General features: G+C 43.0%; 1 protein-coding gene and 1 long non-coding RNA gene across 3 annotated transcripts in view; one reads left to right on the top strand and one right to left on the bottom strand.

The window, feature by feature from the left end:
- LOC108804858 overlaps positions 1 to 6,506 on the top strand; it is a 14,300-nt gene extending 7,794 nt beyond the window's left edge. Inside the window, exons 2-3 of the long non-coding RNA XR_001942381.1 lie at positions 4,906 to 4,908; positions 6,495 to 6,506. This is a non-coding gene — a long non-coding RNA (uncharacterized LOC108804858). The remainder of the gene's footprint in view (positions 1 to 4,905; positions 4,909 to 6,494) is intronic.
- PEF1 (penta-EF-hand domain containing 1) overlaps positions 1 to 11,248 on the bottom strand; it is a 16,466-nt gene extending 5,218 nt beyond the window's left edge. The window contains exons 1-4 of one of the 2 annotated variants that reach the window (XM_018576764.1): positions 11,135 to 11,248; positions 5,161 to 5,455; positions 4,441 to 4,596; positions 1,523 to 1,666 (exon numbers count right to left, since the gene is read on the bottom strand). In XM_018576764.1, coding sequence (XP_018432266.1) covers positions 1,523 to 1,666; positions 4,441 to 4,596; positions 5,161 to 5,455; positions 11,135 to 11,158 — 619 coding nt within the window. In that variant the 5' untranslated portion in view covers positions 11,159 to 11,248. Of the gene's footprint in view, positions 1 to 1,522; positions 1,667 to 4,440; positions 4,599 to 5,160; positions 5,456 to 11,134 lie in introns of both variants that reach the window. The other variant, XM_018576765.1, reaches the window with a different exon arrangement.
- Positions 11,249 to 11,338: the final 90 nt, after the last annotated feature.

The raw sequence follows: 11,338 nt of genomic DNA, 5'->3' as shown, positions 1-11,338 counted from the left end.
GTCAAAGTACCGCAGCGCTGAATACTGAAAAATGGCCTGGATGGGAAGGGGGTTTAACACCGAGGACTTGAAGTGGTTAAAATAATACCTGGTTATCCTGCCATAGAGGTCCTCGTTCAGGCACTTGTTATGGGTGATAGAATTGTGTTATGGATTGTCACTCTGCACATGCACATGATGGAGACTACAAGCAGCCATGCTGACACACATTGTGTAGGCATGGTCCTACACAATAAGTGTCAGCACAATTTTCTCCTAAGCCTCCTGCAAAGTCCTACAAATACCTGTGAGCCTGTCAGCAATGTCCACCTAATGCAGCTTCCTGTAATATTGTGGGAACAATGCTGCACAACACCTGAATTCAGAGATGCCACACTTATGTAGGCTGGCCCTGTTTGCATTAAAGGAGAACTAGGGGGTTAAGGCTTTTCCCCATAGTTCTCCTTAGGGTAATGGGAGGACACGAACCAGCGTCCTCCCGTCACCCTAGGCTCAGTATACCGCGAGCTGTAGCTCGCGGTATACCGAGACGCCGCAGTATACCGCAAGCAGCTGCTCGCAGTATACTGAGACGCTGCAGCTGAAGCGGATCCCGACAGTTGTGCCGGGATCCGCCCAGCTGCGTGACTGACAGCTGGCTCTGCCTATCTAGAGGCAGAGCCAGCTGTACCCGCACCCTACCCCGTCCGTTCCGTCAGTCAGCGCTGGAGGATCGGAGCGGGGAGGGGGGGAATCCAGTCCCTCCCGTCACGGCAGAGAGCCGTGACAGGATCGAAAGATGAGCGAACGCCGGTATGTGTTCGCTCACCTCCCGATCTACTGAGCCAACCTGTGACAGTCTCATTGTCACAGGTCGACTAGAACTATGAGGTGAGTGAAAAGCACTCACCTCATAGTTCTCCTTTAAAAATGTTGCAGGGGGTATGGCTATCAGCAATGGAACTGCCAATTCACAAGGCTATAGCTTGTAAATCAGCATTTGGCCTAGCCCTGCCCACTGCTTTATGAATTGACAGTACTGCCTTTGTTGCTGAAACCCTCCCACTGTGAGCTGCAGTGTCTAGGAGGGGAAGCATGCGAGACACAAATGAAGGAGGATTTTTCCGTAAAGATCAAGGACATTTTTTGTTTACTTTATGAGGCTTGTGCATCACATAATAACTGGAATTGGTACTTGTTTAGACCAGCGTTTCTCAAACTTTTTTCAGTCACACTGACCTTTTAAAATAATGCAAAATCCTGGGGCTTCCCTCAAAAAACATACATGTAAACGTGTATATAAACAACATGTGCCTCCTCCAAAATCCATACCAGACTCTTATCCTAGACAGGGTATGGTATAGATTTTGGGGAGGACCCCAAGCAAAAACAAAACAAAACAAAAAGCATGTTAGCAAAAAGCAAATTACTTTGATGACATTTTGTGGACATATGTAGCACACCTAATATAAAAGACTGGTTAAGGAGAGATTTTTCTATCACACATTTTGTCCCGTTATACTATTTTATTAGTAGTATTTACCTTGGTGTAGTTCTGCATGGCTAATACAGCCAGACCTATCTCGGTCATACTGCTGGAACAAGCTTTTCCACTGTTGAAGGAATGTCCACAGAGCCGAAAATCCAAACAGATCAATCTTTCCACACTGACCTCTATCAAACATGTCTGCAAATCAAAGTTTTTGGTATTATTATCCTAAAAACCTTGTATCTACATGCAATTTACAAATATACATCTACAAGATAGCATCCATAAAGCTACATACATGTGTTTTTCATGCATTATCATTTATTCCTATTCAAAGTGCAGCAAAATACAGGGGTGAGGAAACTTAAAAGTTGTGCCTTGCTGACCTTGTCTAGTAGCCATGGATGGTCTGATTAAAAACTGACTTTTTTCAGTCTTTAATGGCATTAAGCAGAATAGTGGTAGACAGAGAACGTGTAGACCTTACTTAGATTCTAGGTCACATAAAAAAGAAAATTCTTTATGTAAAAAATTAATGTGATATGGTAGTGCTGATGTGTGGCCGTTTGCTTTATGTGAAGTGTGTATTTTAATGAACGATCCACTTTAAGGATACTCAAATAGTGAGGGAACAAAGAGACACGAATCACTCTATTGGTCTAGCTATTGGTGATGCCATGCCATCAAACAGTCCCTTGCTCCGTGACGTTCACATGAGTTACAAAACTTCTCAGCGAGTCACATTACCAGAATATCTTTATCAATTATTGTTTGGCAAAAGCTCCCCAAAAAAAGGATATAAATGAATGCAACTGATATCAGGCACTAAGATGTAAGGGAAAATCTATCATTCACTCCAGTGATTTCAGCCACAAGCTGGTGCTATGGTTCACAGCCTGCATTTTTCCAGCTCTCTAGTATGAATTGATAACAGCTTTAGATTACATAGTAGTTACATAGTTAGTCAGGTTGAAAAAAAAGACACAAGTCCATCGAGTTCAACCTATACCGATATGGAGAAGAAAAAAAAAAAGAGAAGAAAAGCCTAAACAGAACACTATGCCAACAGTTACCCCCTGTTGATCCAGAGGAAGTAAAAGAACCCCTATAAAGCATGGTTCAATTTGCTCCAACAGGGGGAAAAAAATCCTTCCTGACCCCATAAGGCAATCTCTGATGCTTAATATAACTGTAATAACTCAATATCCAGTAATATTCTGTGCATTTTGGAATACAGCCAGATGTTTTTTTTTTTTTTTTAAATAATTAACTGAGCTAGCTAGAACAAGCTTCTGGGGGAGTCTATTCCACATTTTCACAGCTCTAACTGTGAAGAATCCTTTCCATATGCAAAGGTTAAACCTCTTTTCCTCCAGACGCAAAGAGTGCCCCCTTGTCCTTTGCAATGACCTTAACGTGAATAATTTGGCACCAAGCTCACTTATGTATTTATACATGGTGTTCATGTTGCCTCTTTTCCAGAGAGAACAAATTCAGGTCAGCTAATCTTTCCTCATAGCTGAGCTCCTCCATGCCTATTATGAGTTTAGTTGCCCTTCTCTGCACTTTCTCCAGTTCCACAACATCATTTTTGTGAACTGGTGCCAAAAACTGAACTGCATATTCCAGATGAGGTCTTACTAATGCTTTGTACAGGGGCAGGATTATGTCTATCTCTGGAGTCTAGACCCCTCTTATTACAAGAAAGTATTTTGCTTGCTTTAGAAACTGCGGCTTGACATTGCATGCTATTATTGAGTCTATGATCTACCGGAACACCCAGATCTTTCTCCACCATTGACTCCCCCATACTCCCCCCAGAGTGTATGACGCATGCATGTTTTTCGTCGCCAAGTGCATAACTTTACATTTATCAACATTAAACCTCATTTGCCAAATAGATGCCCAATCACACAGTGCATTCAGATCTGCTTGTAAGATCCTGTAAGGACTGTATTCCACTACATAACTTGGTGTCATCTGCAAACACAGAAATAGTACTTCATCCTTTTTTATGTATCTGTTATTTGCCAGTGGCCGAACTCTGCGTAGAGATCTGCACTGTTCAAAGAATCCATCTGAGCTTCTGAAAGCAACTACTGGCTCCTGGTTACCCTCTGAAGATAGTGGCTCCTTTCCTGGCAGATGTGTTTTTTCCCCAAATCTACTGGCTGCAATACAGAATGAGCATACAGTATGCTAACTAAGCTGGCATGGAGAGATGAAGAAATAATCTTGATTTAAAGTAAAAATCCAGTCAAAAACTCCCCACTATACTTTCAATTTACCTGTCAGTTCGCAAGTTCTGGTTTAGGGCCAACTAGAGGTGCCATTAAATTGCACGTCAGACACTTCCTCCCCCCCGTTCATTGGGAAGTTACAACTCGAAACTTGCCCATGAGCTCCTACCATCCTTACTTTGAGTAAAACGTCAGTGCTTTAAGGTTCACATCCAATGACCACTCTCAGTGCTCCTGAAGCACACGCCCACCGCCTGCACATCAAAGGTTATACCATGGAGGATTTGCGGTCATGTGACCACAAATAAAAGTATTAATTTGGCATTTTGAAATGGATAGCAGTGTTCTCAGTGCCAATGGACTGTTTGCTGCGTTTAGCCTTTCCAACAGCTTAAATATACATTTTCTAAATGGGTAGGCAACCTTGGCACTCCAGCTACAGTGAAACTACAAATCTTCTCATGCCTTGGCTCTAGGTGTCATGTCTGTGGCTGAGTATTTCAATGCCATAGCTGAAGTGCAGTGGCTCTCTACCCCTGATTTACCATGTTGAGTGTTAGCTGGGTTCTAAAGTAGAACTTCATTTGCCTAATATGAGCTATTAAGCATATATTGTGATGAGTTGTCTGCATCTTTTCCATTTGATCATGTGCTTACACAGCTCCGTCTTCCTAAAAAGATATTAACCCAGGATATAATTAAAAACAATTATAGACCAAGATAAATACTTACTTAGCATCATGATACAGGTTTCATCATTAAATGCTGACCAGTTGGTGTTGACCAGTGCTTGTTTGAGCTCTTTTAATGTTATGTACCCACTCCTGTCAGTGTCCACAGTCTGGAACCAGGAGAAAGCCTCTGCGTTAACTCCTTGAGGTATATTCCCTAAGAAAAAAAGAAAAGTTTAAGTAGAATTCAAAAGCAAACTTGTATCTTAAAGCCCAACACCAAAACACTTTTTAAGTTTTAGACAGAGCGGGGAAGAAATAGGACCGCTCACATGTTTTGATTTGCAGTCTGTGTCCCCACTGGGGAGATCCACCCAAACTTCCATCAAAACAAGAAGTGATGCAAATCTCCCCAGTGAATACACAGATTGCAGGCAAAATAATTCAACTGAAAAAGGGTCATCATTTTTTTTAGAATATCAATCCTACCATTATCTTTCTGTCCCGGAGAAAACCGTACACACAGGCAGTAGGGGTAATATCCCCAGCAGGGTAACAGACAGCAATTAAAGTTGCCAGAAGTAATTACCATTGCCAACTCTGTCCAAAACTATATGCATGCATACATACCGTGTTTCCCCGAAAGTAAGACATCCCCCGAAAATAAGACCTAATGTCTTATTTCGTGCAAAAAAAAAAATAAGACACTCTTATTTTCGGGGAAACACGGTACATACTACACACAAAACCTACTGGATTCTAAAAAATACCACAGACTTACCTGGAGCAGCTTGTCCATACTGGCCTTGTTGAGGAGCTCCATAAGGATTGGATCCTTGCCCACCATAAGGTCCCCCAGGAGCATGGCTTCCATAAGAACCTCCTGGTCCCCCTGGTGCTGCACCCCCTTGCATAGGCTGTCCATAGCCACCACCTTGAGGAGGTCCATATGGTGCACCTGGTGCAGAACCACCATACGCAGGCTGGCCAGCAGGACGACCTCCTCCATATTGAGATCCAGGATGATAACCCCCTTGAGGTGCCCCAGGGGCCTGTCCTCCCGAACCATGGTATCCCTGTAAAACCAAAAAATGTACAGACTTAGGTAAATTGATTTTTTGTAGATGAGCAAGTCTACTCTAGGTACTACCAATTACCAAAAAAAAATAAAAAAATTGAATGTAGACAATTCTCTACCACTGCAAGCAAAATATTTTACAAATGTACATTAAAAATGTGTCAGGACCTGCAGATCATTTCTTGACACCTGCAACATTTATTATATGAAGGAGAGGAGCCGGACCAATGAAGAAAGTAAGCCAGAGTGATAAAAAGAGGCTTCAAATCTTCAATACAACAGTGCCACCTGGTGGAAGTCAACCAAATCACAACTAAACAAAATATAAAAGCACAAAAGGAAACTTCCGTAACTCATTCTAGTTTTAGTAGATAAAGTTGTCATTCTAAAAAAAATAAAGCATTAAACAGAAACAATTTTCTAAGAAGCCTTACAGGTTTTAAAGGGTTTTCTAAAAATCTTTTTCTATAAATGTATACTATCTTAACCATCTCCTAATAGTTTAAAAAAAATAAAAAATCTACCAATTCCTGCAGAATTTAGGTTTTTAAGTTATACACTGCATGTGTTTCCCATGCCTGGTCCTGGGTAGGTTAACCTTAGGATTATGAGTCGCTTTGCTTCCAAGAAATCTGGTCTACTGCGATGTATCAGAGCCAATCAAATTGTATTACAACTTTGATGTAATTTCTCACAGGAAATAATCCACAAAGCAACTAGTTAATGAGAAAAGGTAAACGTGTCTCTAAAATAAAAGTAATGTCAAACCTTTTTTTGGTTTTGGGTCACAGGAGTACTGTACATTTACTCATGTACTCCTGTGACACAAAGTCAGCACATAGCAGGCTACTGCCCACTATCAGCTGAGAGCACAGAGCCATACAGCACCCAGGAACGATCCTGTCTGTCTAGAGCCAGAGCCAACTGTGCCCACCCCCTTTCCCTGTCTGTCCCTTTAATGAGTGCTGGAGGAACGGAGAGGCGAATGCCTGCAGAGCAGTGACTTACAGCGACTGCTCACTGAAACAGAATGAGAGCTGACTGATCAACAGTAACATGACTGCACAGCTCTCAGTATAGCCCGGGACACACTGCACGTGTAGCAGCACAGAGTAAAGGGAAGCGGTGGCGTGCGGACCTTCGCTTGCAGTTTTTGCTCCGGTGCATCAGCTTGCCGTCCACAGTCAGCCAAGATTGCCGCGTTTCAGGGGCAAGCCCCCTTCCTCAGAATCATGTGAAACGTGTCAATCTTGGCTGACTGCAGTCGGTGGACGGTGATGTGACCGGAGATTACCGTGTTACATAGTCAGGGGATACCATGTTGGGTTAACAGACAGTGTGGCCTCTCGTTTGTTGTTAAAGCGTGATGAAAACGTTTGTTTGCGAGTACATTTATCCCTTGTTTTATTTATTGTAATAAACGATTTTACACACGGAGGTGGCGCTCTGTTCCCTTTTGTTTTCTATGTTCGTGGTGGAAGCCCCAGAGCCTTGGATGAGCAGCCTCTCAAGTCTGTGTAAAAAAACTGTGATAAACTGTTGAAAACTTTGAGTGTGCAACAGCAAGTGGATTGTTCAGCTGGCAGCCATTAGCGCCAAGAGCTAAAGAAAACTTTTTGTCTGCTGTGGTAGGAAGACTGAGAGAACCTTGAAAAAAAAAAAAAATTGGAGTGTGTATGTGTGAGAATGTCTGTGAGTGTGTGAGATTGTGTATGTGTGTACAGTAGGTATGTTCGTGTTTTTGGGGGCCCGTTCACATTAGTACAGTACGTTAAACTGTACCACGGAATCACACCTACCATGTACTCTGGTGTGGGAGGTGTGTTGCGTTGCCATTCATTTGAATGGTACCCCAAATGCACCTCCCACCCAGTTCGTACGCCCGCACCGTAACACGCGGTACTCTAATGCCATGCGTTCCACTGCAGTGCGACTTGGGTCGCAACTTAATGAACAAGGCTAAATGTGGGTCCTGAGGTTACACAGGTTGAGAACCACTCGTCTAGAACAAACTACAATCAATACCAGCTTCAGGAGCTATTCAGATTATCATATTGCATCAGTGATTTGTATCTGCATAGGCAAGTTGCAGCCAGCTACAGCAGAAACTCTGAGGCCAGCTACAAATCTCTTCCATAAATTTGCTTGTGTAACATAGTGTAGGTGACAAGCAGGCAAGGCTGCCAAACCAGCTGACATGTTAGTATTCCCATCACAATGTTCAAGCTGCAGTTGTACATGTTGTAGTCCAAATACATGATTTCTCTCATTAAGCCCTGATGAAGTGAGTGTGTGTTTTGGACCCCCAAAAGGCGTTGGCTACTCTACTTGAATGTCCCTTATTGAATAAAGTTTTATCTGGACTATTTTAATTGATGTGGCGCTTCAAATGCTACATCAAGATGACAAGCAGGGCATCCAAAGTAATAGTATGAACTTAGGACTATTGCTCACATTGCAGACGGCTCTCACATTGAGAACATGCTCCTGTACTAATTCTACCAGGTACATTGGTTTAAAAAAGAATCTTCACTGCATTGCAACACAAGGTATTGTGGTACTGTGCACAGCAGCAGGGAGTTGCGTCGAGGTGCTATTCCCATGAATGGCAAAGCACCCAGTGCACAATAATGCACACTAGGTTCACTGTGCTATAGCACCAATCACATGGTATTGTGCAACTAACACTATGTTTAAGTGTACATGGATTGTTAATGAGACTTTCATTGTTCACAATGGCCAAAGACCCGAGATGGTTAAATTCAGAGGAGTGTGGAGTTTTTTGTGTACCTGCCTTGCATTGTTGTTAAACAGATTATAATAGAGGATTTTGTGTTATATTTTGGCTGTACTGATCATTAGGCCTCATTCACACAGCTTCGTGCATGGCCGTATTGGGCAGCTCCCATGAAGGACGGGTCAGCCGCACGGACCTGCACATGGGGTGAGCGTAGGGTGGCGTACGGCCACGTAGTCCCATAGAGAAGGACGGGGGCTGCGTACTAATCACACGCAGCACCTGTTCTTCTCGGAAGCTGCCCAATACGGCCGTGCACACAGCACAGAGCTGAATGGGCTGGCCATTTCTCGTGTGAATGAGACCTAAAAGTGAAATTAAAGTCACATGCAGCTTTAAGAAATTACCTTAAATGGTGCCTCTTGATCCGATCATCATCTTCTTTCCTTTAGTTTTCAACAGTCCCTCCAGTGCTGACTGCTGTATCTTCCTGTCCCACGGTGTCTGTGAGCGTGCACGCTGCCTAGCTGGCTGCATTGACTTACACTGTGTCTCTCCTCTTCTCCTGGACGAAGATCTGAACTGTGCATGCGCCTGTCCCATAGTTGTTTGGGGCTGCCCAAGAATCTTCAGAATTCGGACGGGAGCGAGCGGCGGAGACACAGGTAAGTAATAACCTTTTTAATGTTTTTGCATATATCTACTGCTTGCTAGCAATAGATACTGTATATGCAAAAATAAAAGAAGGTGTTTCATTCTAGTTTAAGTGTTAAACCGGCCATACACTGGTAGATTTTCCTATGACTGTTTAAATGAAAAATAGTGTTGCAACATTTAATAAAGCGATACAGATCCCAGCTGCACTCCATACAGAGCTGCAACTAAAGTCAATGATGTGGTGCTCGTAGTAACAACCACAACTGGCATCATGTGGATTTAGAGAAGAATAGGACATTGAGTAATACAATCAGAGACCTGGAGAATGTTTACAATTTCATTTGATTTTGGAATGAATGGAGTTCTCCGAAGGAAACCCACATTCACTGTTAGAACTTCATTCCTTCAAGAAAAATGTTCCATTCTGCGCCTTTTGATTTTTTGTTGTCACTGCGGTTGAATACGATTGTCGTTATAACCCCACTAACTATTAGAAAATAGAACAACTGTCCTGAAAATGATTTGTTTCCTAAGGAGATTCTACTGGTGCCTGTCCAGCGTTATTGAGTAGGGCTATTTGTGTACATCAGAGATATTTACTAAACAAGTTGCAATCTGGGTTAGGGCAGGAATGCTGTAAAACAACACCGGTGAGTTCATTTCAGCTTTTAGCAGCTAACAGATTTTTGTCGGCTAAACAAATTGCGTGAATCCTCAGAACCCAGGCAGAGTCCTTATTCAGTCATCTTACTGCAGTAATTACAATGTGTGTGGTTACTGCACTGCCTTGCTGAAAGAAGACCTAAAGCTAAAAAAAAAAAATGTCCATTTTGGAGAGAGTAAGGGAGAGTTATAACCCCTGTCTGCTTTTTACTTGCCATCTGTGTCCCATTAGGTAGATTTCTCTTCACTTCTTGTCTGATAGCCACAACAGGAAGTAAGAGGAAATCCCTCCAAAGAGAGGAAATTTGGGATTTTCATTCACTTTTAGTGATAATGTTCCCCAAGACAAATAGAGAAGGTGAATCTCCCTAATGGGGACACCGACTGCAATACAAACCTGACAGGAGCTCTAATCCCTCTCCACTCCATCCAAAACTAGAAGAAGAAAGAGTTGTCCTGAAAAAGGCCAGTGCCTTCAGGGAATACGGTCTCCATGAGGGGGTGTACTTAGTCAGCAACAAAGTGTAGGTAGGTGGTACGTGTCAAACTGATATCCACCAGAATGGCAGGACTCAAGGTTTCCCAGCAGAACATTGCCCAAAACATCATACTGCCTCTGCCGGCTTGCCTTCTTCCCATATTGCATCCTTGTGCTATCTCTTCCCCAGGTAAGTCACACACACACACCCAGCCATCCACATGATGTAAAAGAAAATGCGAAAAAAAACTTCTTCCATTGCTCCGTGGTCCAGTTCTGATACTTACTTGCCCATTGTAGGCGCTTTTGGCGGTGGACAGAGGTCAGCATGGACACCCTGACCGGTCTGCCGCTACGCAGACCCATACACAACAAACTGCCATGCACCTTGTGTTCAGACACCTTTCTTAGAAACCAACATTAACCGGTATTCCTTCCTTAGACCACTACTGGCAGGTTATAACCACTGCAGACTGGGAACACCCCACAAGAGCTGTGGTTTTGCAGTTGCTCTGACCAAGTCCTCTAGTCATCACAATCTGGTCCTTGTCAGTCACTCAAATTCTTACACTTGGCCATTTTTTCTGCTTCCAACACATCAACTTCAGGGACAAAATGTTCACTTGCTGCTTAATATATACCACCTCTTCCAGGTGCCATTGTAACGAGATAATCAATGTTATTCATTTCACCTCTCAGTAGTCATAATGTTATGGCTGATCGGTGTATATTAGTCGTCTGATGTGGTGGCTGCATTCGTTTTCTCTTTTCAGGCTCCCCCCCCCCTTTATTTTTACCTGGTGATCTGGCCAGTGACACACTTCCTATCCCTGGGTGACAATGCTCACTCACCCTTTTGTATGAGGCCACCTACACAGGAAGTTATCAGCTCACAAAATTTCTGGCAAGATCGGCATGTATTTTTTTTTTAACTTATCAAACAGATCTAACAAAACACTCTCGGTGGTACTTAAACCAGACCAAATATTAAGCTTGTGTCGCAGATATGCGTTAATGTTGTCAGACTTCTGAATAGTTGCTAGGGCTTACTAAACATCACTCAGAGCCTTCTCAGCCACTGTACGCGGGCAAACGCTATCATAGTGTATATTACCATCCCTCTAACTAGAGCCCACTCTCACCTGTCCGTATTGATAACTCGCCATATCACCGTTGCCGTGTACTGCCTCTGAGTGCTGACAGGTTAACTCAATCTGTTCGGTCAAAGAACGACTAGGAAGTGGCCTCCCATTACGTTATTGCTATCATGGGCTTCGTTCGTTTTCTGTCTCCAAAATGAGCGCCATTTTACCTAGACTAAATGCTTAAGCTAGCAGTGTAAGTAG

Source organism: Nanorana parkeri, unplaced genomic scaffold, assembly GCF_000935625.1.
Source record: "Nanorana parkeri isolate BGI_ZX_2015 unplaced genomic scaffold, ASM93562v1 scaffold76, whole genome shotgun sequence".
In the NCBI taxonomy this organism is placed as follows: domain Eukaryota; kingdom Metazoa; phylum Chordata; class Amphibia; order Anura; family Dicroglossidae; genus Nanorana; species Nanorana parkeri.
The sequence above is the reverse complement of the archived record's forward strand: the minus strand, read 5'-3'. Positions and strand labels throughout refer to the sequence as shown.